Source organism: Biomphalaria glabrata, chromosome 9, assembly GCF_947242115.1.
Source record: "Biomphalaria glabrata chromosome 9, xgBioGlab47.1, whole genome shotgun sequence".
NCBI lineage: Eukaryota > Metazoa > Mollusca > Gastropoda > Planorbidae > Biomphalaria > Biomphalaria glabrata.
In genome coordinates, this window is record NC_074719.1 from 2,478,058 (window position 1) to 2,492,624 (window position 14,567).

The 14,567-nt window shown below is 37.3% G+C and overlaps 1 protein-coding gene across 2 annotated transcripts in view; it reads right to left on the minus strand.

Annotated features, from left to right (window-relative positions):
- LOC106061993 (uncharacterized) overlaps positions 1-14,567 on the minus strand; it is an 83,916-nt gene that overhangs the window by 58,630 nt on the left and 10,719 nt on the right. Inside the window, exon 1 of one of the 2 annotated variants that reach the window (XM_056040536.1) lies at positions 6,763-7,119. The exons of the other annotated variant lie outside the window; for it this stretch is intronic. Coding sequence (XP_055896511.1) covers positions 6,763-6,794 — 32 coding nt within the window. The 5' untranslated portion in view covers positions 6,795-7,119. Of the gene's footprint in view, positions 1-6,762; positions 7,120-14,567 lie in introns of those variants that run through there. 2 annotated transcript variants of the gene reach the window in all.

Here is a 14,567-nt window from a genome sequence, read left to right on the forward strand (position 1 = left end):
GAAATTTCCTTCCTGTACCCGAGCCGCTCGAGGTAGAAGGAAACATGGCCGCTAATTGGCAAAAGTTTCACCGGAGCTGGCGAAACTATGAGTTAGCCACTAAATTGTCGGAAGAATCAGAGGAGGTCAGAGTGGCCACCTTTCTAACAATTATAGGGACAAAAGCGATGGACATATATGAAGGTCTTGAAATTGAGAAGGGAAAAGAAAGAAAGATGGAAGAAATAGTGAACAAATTTGAAAGTTTTTCCATTGGAAAAACGAATGAAACTTATGAGCGCTATGTGTTCAATACTAGTGAACAGCAAGAAGGCGAGGACATTGAAAAGTACATAACAAATCTGAGAAGACTAGCAAAAACGTGTTGTTTTGAACGCCTGGAAGATAGCTTGATTAGAGACAGAGTAGTTCTTGGTATTAGACATGAATGCCTCAAAATGAAATTGCTACAAGATAGTAGTCTCACATTGGAAAGGTGCAGAGACATTTGCAGGGCCTACGAGACCGCCAACAAACAGTTGAGACAAATGCAAGCCGACCCTCCAATCATTGAGAAAGTATCAACACCTTCAAGAACAAACATTCAGAAAGGTAAATGCAGGTATTGTGGAAAGATTCACGAATACATTAAAGAAAAGTGCCCTGCATGGGGTAAAATGTGCCTAGCATGCAAGGGGAGACATCATTTTGCTGTAATGTGCAAAAAGAAAATTCAGCAGGTGTCAGATGATATGTCTAACGATGAAAGACAGATACAGTCGGACACAAGAGATGATGTCATGATGGTAAAAAATGAATGGGTGATGTCTTTGGAGAAACACAAAACGAAAAGGATGACAGCAGTTATGACAGTAAATGGTCACCGTGTAAGGTTTCAAATAGATAGTGGAGCTGATGTAAATACCATCCAGGAAAAATACGTAAATAAGAATCAGATAGAAAAGGCAACGCAAAGATTACTAATGTGGAATAAGACTGAAATGAGACCCTTAGGGAAAGCCACTCTAACGACGAGAAATGAGAAAACTAACGAAACATTTGAGGTGGAATATATAGTTGTACCAAATAATCTAGCATGCCTTCTAGGTCATGAAACTTTAACAAGAATGAAGTTAATCAAAGTCAATAAAGATAGGTTCATAGCATCAGTAGTGAATAACCAAGAAGAAGACTGTAGTCCAAAGTTTACTGGTGATTTGGGTGACTTAGGAGAAGTGTCTTTAAAGATTGATAGCAGCATTAAGCCCAAGGTTCTGCCGTGTAGAAAGATCCCTATTGCTTTACAAGAAAGAGTTAAGGAGGAGTTAAAGACCCTAGTGCAGAGAGGAATCATAGAACCAGTGATAGAGCCTACAGAGTGGGTGAGTCAGATGGCAATTGTGGAAAAAGCTAATGGAAAAATTAGGATCTGCATAGATCCACAAGCCCTGAATAAAGTTTTACTAAGGGAATTCTATAATCTTGCTACTTTAGATGACATATTGGCAGATTTGAACGATGCCAAAATATTCAGCAAATTGGATGTGCAAGAAGCTTTCTGGCATGTCAGACTAGACACAGCGTCATCTAATTTGACAGCAATGATAACCCCTTTTGGTAGATACAAATGGAAACGATTACCATTTGGACTGAAAGTGAGTTCAGAAATTTTTCAGAGACGATTAAATCTAGCACTAGAAGGACTGAAAGGCTGTTTCAATTACGTTGATGATATTATAGTGGTAGGAAGAGGAAGAACGAAAGAAGAAGCACTCAGAAATCATGATATTAACCTAAGAGAGCTGATGAAGAGATGTCAAGAAAAGAAGATTAAACTGAACCATGAAAAGTCTGTTTTTAGAACAGCTGAAATTAATTTTTTGGGTCATATTATTACAGAAGCAGGAATAAAACCAGACCCGAACAAAGTATCTGCGATTTTGAGTTTGAATGCTCCAAAAGATAGTTCATCAGTCCGAAGATTCTGTGGCATGGTTCAATATCTTGCAAGATTTGTTCCAGACTTGTCGACAGATTTACAGCCCATAACAGAGTTGGTCAGAAAGAACACACCATTTGTTTGGTCTGATCAATGCACACGAGCTTTCAACAAGATAAAACAGAAAATATCGACTCATGGCACATTGATATATTTTGACCCTAACAAAGAGCTTACATTACAAGCAGATAGTAGCCAAAATGGGTTAGGAGCAGCGTTATTACAAGATGGCAGTCCAATAGCATATGCTTCTAGATCATTAACTGATACTCAGAAAAGCTGGGCACAGATTGAAAAAGAATTGTTAGCAGTGGTTGTTGGTTTGGAACGTTTTGACCAGTATACGTATGGCAGGACAGTTATAGTTCAGAATGACCATAAACCACTGGAAAACATCCTTCAAAAACCACTCAGTTCTGCTCCGAGAAGGCTACAAAGTCTAATGATGCGTCTTTATCGTTACGATATCCAGTTTCAATATGTCAAAGGCAAAAATTTGTTCATAGCTGATACCCATCAGAGGAAAAGAGTGATATCCCTGATGTTTGTGTCAATACAGTGGGACTGGCAATACCAGATGCAGTGCTGGAGAAAGTCAGAATCGAGACAGAGAAAGATAGAACATTGCAAACACTTATTCAGTATATCCTAAATGGGTGGCCAGACAAACATAATAGTTTACCTGAACTCAAACAATATTTTTCACTTAGAGACATGTTAACATACGAAGACGGACTCCTGTTGAAAGGAGAACAAATAATCATACCGATATCACTTCGCAAGGAAATAGAAGAAAAACTCCATGCAGCACATCTGGGAGTAGACTCAATGAAAAGAAGAGCAAAAGAAACAGTTTTCTGGCCTGGATTATCAGCTCGAATACAGGAAATAGCCAACTCATGCTACATTTGTCAGAAAAATAAACCAGCAAATCAGAGAGAAGAATTAATACAGCACGAAATAGGTTCTAATCCGTGGGACAAGATTGGAATTGATTTATTTCAAATGTGTGACCAACAATATCTAGCCAAAGTGGACTATTATTCAAATTTCATAGAGGTAGAAAACATGCAGTTGACAACAACACACGCAATTATAAAGAAACTGAAAGTTTTATTTGCAAGATATGGGGTGCCCAAAGTTTGTATATCTGATAGCGGACCTCAGTTCACATCGGAATATTTTTCCAAATTTATGATGGAATGGGGAGTGACTCATTTGAAATCTTCTCCAGGACACCATCAATCCAATGGAAAGGCTGAGTCAGCAGTTAAAATTTTGAAGAACATAATGAAGAAATCTAGAGAATCAAAGTCAGATGCTTATGAAGCTCTTCTGGAATTTAGAAATACTCCAAGGCAAGACACAAATCTAAGCCCAGTTCAGATGTTTTTTGGTCGGATGACTCGAACACTGATACCAAACAAAAGGAGTAACATTAAGATTTCTACATGTCAAGAGAACATTATGAGAAGGAAAGAAAAACGTCACATGAGTGTAAAAACATCTTATGATAAGAGGTCAAGAAATTTAAGTCAGCTGAAAACTGGACAGATGGTCTATTTCCAATCTCCTAATGACCCTACATGGAGACGTGGAAGAATCCAGTCTCAAGTCAATCAGAGAGCTTACATTATTCGAGGTGACAATGGTGCAGTGTACCAAAGAAACAGAGTACATATTAACCCGAACAGAGAAACAGAAGAAGATATATTTCCCGATACTGATAACAACATACAGGACAATAGAACTCAGGATCAACACGTTCGCCTCTCATCAACTCATCATTCCCTGCGACCAAGGGATCAGTTGAAGAAACCGACAAGATTCAATGACTATGTGTCTTAATGAACTATTGAATGTTGATTTTTAAATGTGATATGTTTCATATTGATTGAAGCGTATACATGTATGTTATGTTTAGTTGTTTATGTTGTGGTTTTGTTTTATTTTTTTTCTATGATACTCCCCGAAATGTTTTATTTTTTTTATTTTTTTTTTAAAGAAAAGGGAATGTTGATATGGTGCGCAAAGGTGCACGCGTTCAATATAATAAAGTATCATTCTCCGCCATGACACTATTGGTTGTTGTTTGTTTATTGCTGACTGTGAACCTAGATCATAATTAACATCTACATTTAAAACAAGTAAAATATTTTTAAAAAATCAAACTTTTTTAAACAATAAATCGTATATTGAGTGAAATGGGATGAATTTTTTAAGGAATCAATCATGTCATTCATTTTTTGTCATTCATTTTTGTAGTAGATCTAGAATAGCAATAATACATTTTCCTATAAAAGATTTGTAGAAATATTTTTATGAATCGTTCTTCTTCAACGCCACTTTCATGCTTGGGGTAGAAGGCATCTGGGGCGGGGGGGTGGTATCTGGGAGAAGGTTTCTATGCTGCCTTTTCAAAAACAATATTTTTTGTTTAAATTCGCTCGAGAGTCTCAATTCGAGCTCGAGCCTTAACGGTCTAAGGCCGACATGTTAGCCATTAAGCTATCCACTGACTTATAAAGTAAGAGTTTTTTTTTTGTTTTTTTTTTTTTGATAAAAAGAAATTTTAGCAAACGATAGAATTCTCTACATAAGAGTTATCTCCCCTTACCCAAGCCTTTTTTGTCTCTCTATAAAACAACAGTTAATTAATTGCTACTAATTAATTAACTGATTTTTTCCCCATCGATTTGTGTCTTGTCAGCGACAATAATGCCCTTTAATTTGTGATAAGTTTAACTCTTTCTCTCCGTAATTATTTACCACATTCTGGTGGAATCAACGCTGGTATCGTCAGTTTGGAGAGAAAGAGTTAATGGAAAGTAGGGGAAATAATGTGTACAACATTCCAACCAGACGGAGTGATTGGATATAAGCGGTGTAGTCATGGTTACCAAGAAAAAAGAAGAAGAAGAAGAGGCAGACAGAGAAATCGATGGGAAGACAACATCAAAGAGTGGACGGGCCTGCCAATGAAAGAGGATCCAAGGCAAAAGAGAGGAATGGAGAAAAACGGTTGACAAATCTTGCGTGGTGCCCCGACGGTCCCACAGACTAAGGGGTAAGTAAAGGTAAACTTATGGTCACGTTTAAGATGCTATTTTTAACAATATAAAAGTGTGTTGGCATCATTACTGGAGAGTTTTACGATCAACTGAACAATGCCAAGGACGCTAAAATAAAACTTCAGTGTTGCCAACTCAAATGTTACAAATATCTAGCTACGAACGTAATAGCCCAGAAACATGCAGGCCTGCAGTGCTTCGAAGTGCACACACACTGCAAATACAAAATAACCATATAACTTTAAAAATTAATAACCTAGTATATCACTATTTCCACCAAAAAGCTAAGTATTTATATTTTGTTATTTACATAGATGAAATTCTCAAATAGACTCATAAATAGTCAGATGAGTGGGAGAAAATGACACAGAACAATATGCAGGATCGAAGTACTAGCCTTACGCGGTGAGTGGAAGTAGAAGCAGGTTACAGCTATTTTTTGTCTGAAATAGTTATTTTCTACTATTAATCTTCTGTCCCAGCTTTCTGTTATCACCGCGCAAGAAACTGTACGCTGAATAGAATGTCCCTTGTATCGAAGCCTATATAAACTTAGTACCGGTATTATATTTCAACGCTAAACACGTTCTGTCTAGATACAATCCTAAATGAAAGTTTATACAAAAATTAAAGACCAAGACAAAATAATGTGTAACCCTAGCACCATTTTGACAAAAGGAATTGAACACAGCCAAACAGATGTAGGTTGAGGAAGGATGAAATATTGGATCTCTATATCTTGGGGCCTTAAACTATCATTAGTGTCCCTAATTACCCTCTTTCCCATGTTGTCCTTTCATATGAGTTGACTTTAAGTTCAATGATAAAGGTTCAAAGTCATCCCCCCCCAACACATCCCTTATACGTACACGGCTGTTGAAAATAGACCAGGTTAAACAACATTAGACACACCTTGAATGGTCATTCACTTGGAGGTCAAGTACAGGAATGTGTATCTGAATTTAAAAAAAAATGAGATTAAGTATTGTTTCCAGGTTTTGTACCATTTTACTTGTGTCGAATGGGTGCACCCATAGTAAACATATTACTAGAGCCGTAGTTTATTTTACAGGAAACTGAAATGAAACTTTTTTTTATTCGGCCTGTCTTTGCATTGCGTCACGACAATAGGGCTACACAATTTTTCCCAACTAATGTCAGGTACCAATGAAAGCTGTGTTGATTCTAGTACGTCCCGAAAAATGGATGGCTGCCTGGTCGTGCGGTTTGCGCGCTGGAGTGTCGTTCAGATTTATCGATGGTCCAGGGTTCAAACCCTGCCCGCTCCCATCCCACGTCGTCCTGATGGGAGGTTTGGACTAGGAAGTAATTGTCTTCAACTCTGTAGGAACATCCGAAACATGAAAAAAAAACAACAAACAAACAAATCACTTTAAAACCATGCAATCTATGTTTTGTAAAATGTTTTACATGTTTATATGTGGAAGATGACGTGAAGGTTTCTTTTGGCCGAGTTAACGAGGGTGTCATGCAGTCAGAGCAACGACCATCCGCTTTTACTTAGCCCAACTAACGTCAGGTACCTTTATGAGTTTAAGACTCTGGGTCGTCCTTTAAATTAAAAAAAAAAAACATATTCTAATTCCCAGCCTTGGCCGACGCCAAGCGCTTTACATCTCTTATATAGGTTAGTGATACTGGTAAATGGACTGAACTCAAGACATACTCTTTCCTCTGAGGTAAACAACTTACATGACTACATCAGTGAAAAAGGAAGACTCCATGCTGCGAATATCAAAGTGTATCTTCCATTGTCGTCTGCCCACATTGAAACAAGGACTAGAATGTTTTTACTTCGAACTGACATCACACTCCTTGCTTTTACCGTTTCTAACAAACTACTTCAGAAATGAACCAGTTATTTTTCGTTTTTACATCCAAGTCTACACACAAGTAAATCCTCCACCCAGAAAAGAACTTCAGAACACAAAGAGTTAAACACAACAGAAATAAAAAAAAAAAATTAAATGCTTAGCGGCAGCACTGCTCATATTTTAGCAATATAGAAAAGAAGAAGAAAAAAATGTTCTCGCTTAAGTTTTGAATGTAAGGCAGAAAACCGCCAGACCTAAGCATGCCGGTGTAGGAGCATAAAAAAGAGGGAGGGGGGCGGGGGAGGTTAAAACACAGGTGAAGAAGTGGGGCCGAGGAAAAAAAAAGTTTTTATCTTTTTTTTTTTTTTGTGTGTGTACGCGGTTAGTCTGATAATTCTTAGCATATTTCTTTTCCCTATAACCTTTTTTTTCCCACTTTACATTTTGTTTCGCCTGTCTGGCCTGGCAGTGGTCTCCCCTTCCCCACACATATATCTACACACACACATACTTTCTTTCGACCCAAGGTCTATGTTTCAGAAACTAAGCAAGTGGACGTTTCCTGTCAACCCGAATAGCCCATCCAGTGGATCTATCTAGAATCTCCAACACTCCAGTCTTCTACTAAGCCCACGGCCTCCAAGACTCTATTACTATGAAGTCTACAGGACATTATCAGTTCTGGAGGACGGGGGGGGGGGGGCAGGGCTCTTTGCTATTTTATCATCTCCAGCGGAGGTGCGGAAAACTACGACTGTTGAGCCACTGACTTAAGCCCCGTACCATCTTATATACCCTTGGTCTATACTTCGATTCAACTCTTTAGTGGTTATGTATGGAACGTTGTTTTAAAATGAAAAAAGAGTCAATGTAATAACAATCTTCCAATTAAGATCAATAAAGCAATCTTAGTCTTAGTACTATAGAACCACTGTATGTGTAGTCTTAGTACTATAGAACCACTGTATGTGTAGTCTTAGTGCTATAGAACCACTGTATGTGTAGTCTTAGTGCTATAGAACCACTGTATGTGTAGTCTTAGTGCTATAGAACCACTGTATGTGTAGTCTTAGTGTTATAGAACCACTGTATGTGTAGTCTTAGTGTTATAGAACCACTGTATGTGTAGTCTTAGTGTTATAGAACCACTGTATGTGTAGTCTTAGTATTATAGAACCACTGTATGTGTAGTCTTAGTGCTATAGAACCACTGTATGTGTAGTCTTAGTGCTATAGAACCACTGTATGTGTAGTCTTAGTACTATAGAACCACTGTATGTGTAGTCTTAGTGCTATAGAACCACTGTATGTGTAGTCTTAGTACTATAGAACCACTGTATGTGTAGTCTTAGTGCTATAGAACCACTGTATGTGTAGTCTTAGTACTATAAAACCACTGTATGTGTAGTCTTAATACTATAGAACCAATGTATGTGTAGTCTTAGTGCTATAGAACCACTGTATGTGTAGTCTTAGTGCTATAGAACCACTGTATGTGTAGTCTTAGTACTATAGAACCACTGTATGTGTAGTCTTAATACTATAGAACCACTGTATGTGTAGTCTAAGTACTAAAGAACCACTGTATGTGTAGTCTCAGTACTATAGAACCACTGTATGTGTAGTCTTAGTACTATAGAACCACTGTATGTGACCTTGTTATATCCACACAGATCACAGGGGTGTAATTTATAACTCTTCATAAAAAACTGAATTGTGTTTCAGTTAAACATGCTCCTACGATGAAATCAAATCTTTAACAGAAAAATTCACAAACGTAAAGAATACAAACAAGATAATGATGATAAAGATGGACATAGACAAAGGGGAACAACTCGATGAAACGTTGAGAAAGTTAATGCGCTAAGAAGAAAAAACTTCAAAATCTGGTTTAAATATAAAGGTTTAAATAAATTGTTTTCAAAAACTTCCCTGCTGTCTTTAGAGCATAAAATGGGTTGCCTGAATCAGGCAGGAAAAACAATGACTTACCATGCACAACTAGATTGACATATAGATACGCGTGGGACGCAATTATCTCTTGCTAAGAAGGAGCGTCTTGTAATTTATCACTATAAGATAAATGAACAGTATAGTTTTAAATGTTACTTTTTAAAATAAATAACGCTTTTATACCAAGAGACACCGGAGAGTGAATTAAAAAAGATCTAACTAATCTACACCACTGAGCGTAATTTTTTAAATATAATTTGAAGTTTTATTTTTAAACTGGTAATAAAATACCACCATCTTAATTGTTACGTTTAGATTATATAGATCAGTGAACAAAATTAGCACTGATATGCCGTATAGGATGGAGATTGTTGAAACAAAGTTTTTATTTTTTTTTTTGTGTAAGATCGTAACAGAGCTTTAGCTCCAGTGTTGAGTCGAAGATTTAAGTTCACTCAACAGGTCAGGTCAACAAATATGTCCTTCATTATGTCCTTCATTATGTCCTTCATTATGTAATAATACTTAGGCTTATATAACACTGGAGAGCAAATGTACTTAAAATTCGATTCTAAAAACACTTGACGCAAATCTCGTCTAGGTCTTCATGTGTTATAAATGGGCCATTGTTGTCTGGGTTGGAGGGGTCCCCAACCGCGAGTAGGACCCCAGTCACGACCGGGGCCCCAACCGTGAGTCGCAGATTTCGATGCGAGCCTAACACTCCAGACAGTATAACGATGAGCATCTCCCGGGGTCGGGCAGACACAATATGGCAGGAGACGAGCCTGCAACAAGGGAAGGCTTGTTCGGGGCCACAAGTGGCACCCTTACGTCAGGCACTTAATGGCGGAGTTAACTACGTGTCCGAGTTCAGTTACAGTGTAGGCCAGTGATGTTATGAGACGCAATAAACTGGGAAGAGAACTGATACTCTATTAATAGAGCAGGGGAGGGAATACAATTTGTGAGCATATAAACGAGGGGAGAGATATGTCAAGAATGTTTGTATGTGTCATCTATATGTGTGAAACATATTTATTAATTGTCGTTTTGAAATATACCATGTACAAACTCAGAGTGATACAATTAACTCTTTCTCTCCGTAATTATTTTACTTATTTCGATAACATTATCCATTTTGCTCATTTGTATTTCACTATCCTGTTATGATTAAAACTTCAATAACTATTTTGTTTGGTATCAGAAAATGTTATATTTGGTATTAAATTGTAGAAGAAAGCATGCTCTTTATACAGGACTATGTTTTTTTAAAATCCAAAATCAATTAAGTTTAATGAGTTCAAATCAACGTTGGCATCGTCAATTGGGAGAGAAAGAGTTAATCATTGGCACTGGGTGCTGGAATAGTACAGTAATAAGGAAGAGTGCGTAAAAAAACAACAACAGGTAAATAACACCGGACAAAATGTATGTTTTAATATAAGAATGAGGTACGTAGACATCTATAGTTCTATGCATGTACGTTGATCCAGAGATGTTACTTTTGTTAATGTTTGTTTTTAGCAAAAAGTGATACCGTAGAAAAACAAGGTCTGTGACAAGAATAAAGTTGTACACTCACTACGAATGCCGAAAGTGCATGGACCAGATAGAATGGCAAGCAATAAACAACATCAATTATACATTCGTGAAAAGTGAAATACACCTTTCAGGCCATGCGATCTATAGGGCAGATGATGTGAAGGCTATCTATTTCTGTGGCCGACAGTCAACGAGGGTGTACTGTGGCTAGCACAACGACCAACCGCCTTTACTTTCCCCAACTAATGTCAGGTACTCACTAGAGTTGGGTGGACTCAGGGGCGTATTAAAAATCCTGAAAAAAAATCAGTCTTCAATGATGTAAGAAATGTCCCCAGTAACACAGTCTTTAGTGTTATTGAAAATCATTCAATTATAAATTAAACCATGAAATCAGCGAAATGTTTTTTTTTAGATATATGATCATGTCAGGATCTATTACTGTCAGAATCTTATCTTATATAATTTAGACGTTACTTCAAAAAAGAATATGATTACGTCCTACGTGTCATGCATTCAGTCATGCATATTATCCAATGACTTAAATTCTGCCAAGTCACTGGGTTTCCTGGCTAGCTCAGGCAACCCATTCCATGCTCTAATAGCACTAGGGAAGAAGGAGTATTTGTACAAATTTGTCCTAGCAAATGGGACGAGGAATGTGACATTATCTTTGTGTCTGAGTATTTTATTAAATTTTGTTTTTGTATTTGAAGATTATGGTTCAGTGTTTTATGTATAATGGCTACTTTAGTTTTGAGTCTTCTCTCCTGAAGGCTTTCTAATTTCAATGTAAAGAAAAGACTGTAGTTATTGATACTACCAGGAGAAAGAAGGTGAGGCAGGCAGAGGACGCGATGGGACGACTACATAGATTGATAAAAGAATGGAAGGGCCTGACATTAAAAGAGAAAGGCAAAAAGAAAGGAGTGGAGAAAGACGGTCTTCAGATCAAGGGTGGTGCCCCCAACGGTTCAACTGACTCTAGGGATAGGTGAAAGTGAATGGATAAGCACTGTCACTTTGGATTAGGTTTATTGTATTTTGTATTGTGAAGTTTTAGACGACGTTATGATGATGTACAAAGTATTTTTTTTTTTCTGATGAAGTATCAAGTATGTGTGTCCTAGAAAGGTGGTCGAACGGCCAAACACTTGGTTTCCGAACCGAGGGGGGTCTCGATTTGTACCGGACATAACATTGGGGCAGTAAAGGCCATGGTCGTGGTGCTGGCCACATCAAGACCTAGATAACCGTCGGGCACAGAAACATATCTGCCCCCATAGATATTTTTTATATGTGTCCTAGAGACAGCTGATCAACTGAGTTTGTTGAAATGGAACTGAATGAACGACTGAAAGTAGTTCCTGCTCTACGCTTATGTTTTCCTACACCTCATAAATAATTAATTAAACGCCTACACCACCATCTAGTGACGAATACTTCAAAATTATAGAGAGTTGTTGAAGTTGTTGTAGTGGAGAATGATGTAAATTCAAATATGATTTTATTAGTATCTACAGATAATGAAGAGTCAGTCGGTGCTAATGTCGATTAGGACACACTTCTAAGTAAAAAATTCACAGCTGTGTAATTGATTATCTTAAATTCAGAAAAAGAATTTGTTTTTAAAAAAATACAACTTTATTTTATTGTATCAGTTCCTTGAAGACTAAAATCCTTTAAGTTACACTTTTTTTTTAAACGGTAGACTAAAGGTGTTATAAATTACATCCCCTTATTCACATCGGTGTGACAGGCGTGAAAGTGGCAGGCAGTGATCTCTCCTCTAAGTCTCCATTAGAAAATTACCCCCGCTCAATCGGACACGCCTCCAACATTGAGCGCTCTTATTATCTACCGTTTGCGTCAGGGACCAGGTTTTGAAAGGGAAATTGCAGGACCGTTCCTTAATCAACCAGGGAATGAACTGTTTTAAGGGAGGTCTGAAGAATGAGACCCACAAAGGTGCACGTCCTACGAGCTGTGACACTCACTGTTCACGGGCCCAGGAGATTGAAACCAAAGGGTTAATCATTTCCTAATCTTACACAACCACCAAGACAGGGGCAGTGAACTTGGGTTATCACAGTGTCTTCACTGCTGGAACACTTGGAACATACTGAATACAAGGTTATCTCCCTTTAAAAAAAATGGCGGATGATTGTAAGAAAGGTGGGGCAGCGAAGGGGAATATTCAGACCACAGATAGTCCGATACAATACATTTGAATCTAACCCAACAATTAAGTGTGGTCCTCCACAAGCTGGTTAGAAGAAGAAAAAAAGACTGTACATTAGGATTATACTACACCAACAATGACAAATAACTGTACAATTGGGCATGGTGTCTGGCATTTCTCTATCGCAAGACTGCCATTTAGAATGAAGAAGTATTGTGTCACTGGAGTCATATAAGAATTGGGTCTCGGTAAGAAATGGGAAAGATATTCTGAACACAACACGTCTAGCAAAGGAGGCGAGATAACAAGCTCATAACGTTTTTTAAAAAAATTTGATTGACACTCAAGATTCTAATATGTGCTAAAAATAATGACATCACCAAGACTATTACACAGTAACAGACTTTCCACCAGTCTGCACTTTGATGTGCATTTTCTAAAATTAAACGTTGCAGCGCGGTGCCCAAACGTTCACAGCCTTGATGGCGTAAACAGATGCATGGCGTCACTGAGATAGAGGGCAGCTTGAATGCCAAACGTCATAGGTTTTTGTGGATTAAAAAAAACTTATTTTTTAACTACAAATGTCCAGTTCAGTAGTTCCTAAATTATATCCGCAACGGAACACTTCTCTCATTCTGAGCAATTAATAATAATAATAATCTTGATTGTCCGTATGGAAATTTGTCTTCCAATTTGTGCATTACACCAAACAAAAAACATTATAAGAAACCAAAATGTACATTCACTTTAGACTCACTCATAATTTAGCGGAACACTTTGCTTATTTTTTTTATTTTTAGATAGATTAATTCTGGTGGTGGCCTACTAGTTAATTACTCCAGTACTGTCCAGCAATTCGTGGCACACCCATTCAGACCTCGTGGAACACTATGGTTCCACAGAACACAGTTTGGTAAACCTGGCCTAGTTAATAACTACATACACTGCTTTGTAAATGGAGAGTTTCACAATAAAAGTTAATCAGAGTAATCTACTCTTTGTTAATATGTGGCTATGTAAAATCCTGCTTACGTTCTACAGCTACTTGAATTGAATACAGTAAGAGAGAAAAAGAGCAGAAAGCAATATGAAGTAATCTGGTGGAGACATAATGGAACCTAAAGAAAGACGTAAGAAATGAAAAGAAGATTTATCTTATCTTATATAATACAGACGTTACTTCAAATAAGATAAGATGATTACGTCCTATGCGTCATGCATATTGTCATGCATATTAACCAATGACTTAAATTCTGTCAAGTCACTGGTTTTCCTGGCTGGCTCAGGCAACCCATTCCATGCTCTAATAGCACTAGGGAAGAAGGAGTATTTGTACAAATTTGTCCTAGCATATGGGACAAGGAATGTGCCTTTATCTTTGTGTCTTTCTGAGTATTTTATTGAATTTTGTTTTTGTATTTGAAGATTATGGTTCAGTGTTTTATGTATAATTGCTACTTTACTTTTGAGTCTTCTCTACTGAAGGCTTTCTAAATTTAATGAATATACTAAAGGTGTTACTCTAGTCAAATGTGAATATTCGTTTGTTATGAATCTCATTGCTCTAGTTTGTGTCTGTTCCAGTTTCTTAATGTTTTCTTAAGTTGAGGGGTCCCAAATCCCAAACAGAGGACGCATATTCTATTATTGGCCTAACCAAGGTTAAATAACATTTTAGTTTTATGTTCTTATTTGATTTATAGATATTTCTTTTAATAAGCCCTAATGCGTTGTTCGATATTTTTTTTAGCTTCAACAATATGGGGATTCTATGACAATTTTTCTTATCTTATATTATACAGACGTTATTTCAAAAATATTTAACTCAGAACGGGAACAGTCTTGTCTCAGTCACTATAACAAAGAAGTTGCTCCTATGAAAACCTGGCCTCAGCTTTCTGTTTATCTAGATCTAAGCTGCAGCCTCGCTTTGAATTAATGTCGTCACAATTGCGCGTTCACTAGCAGTCACCTAAAGTGCGTCCCTACAATGGACAATG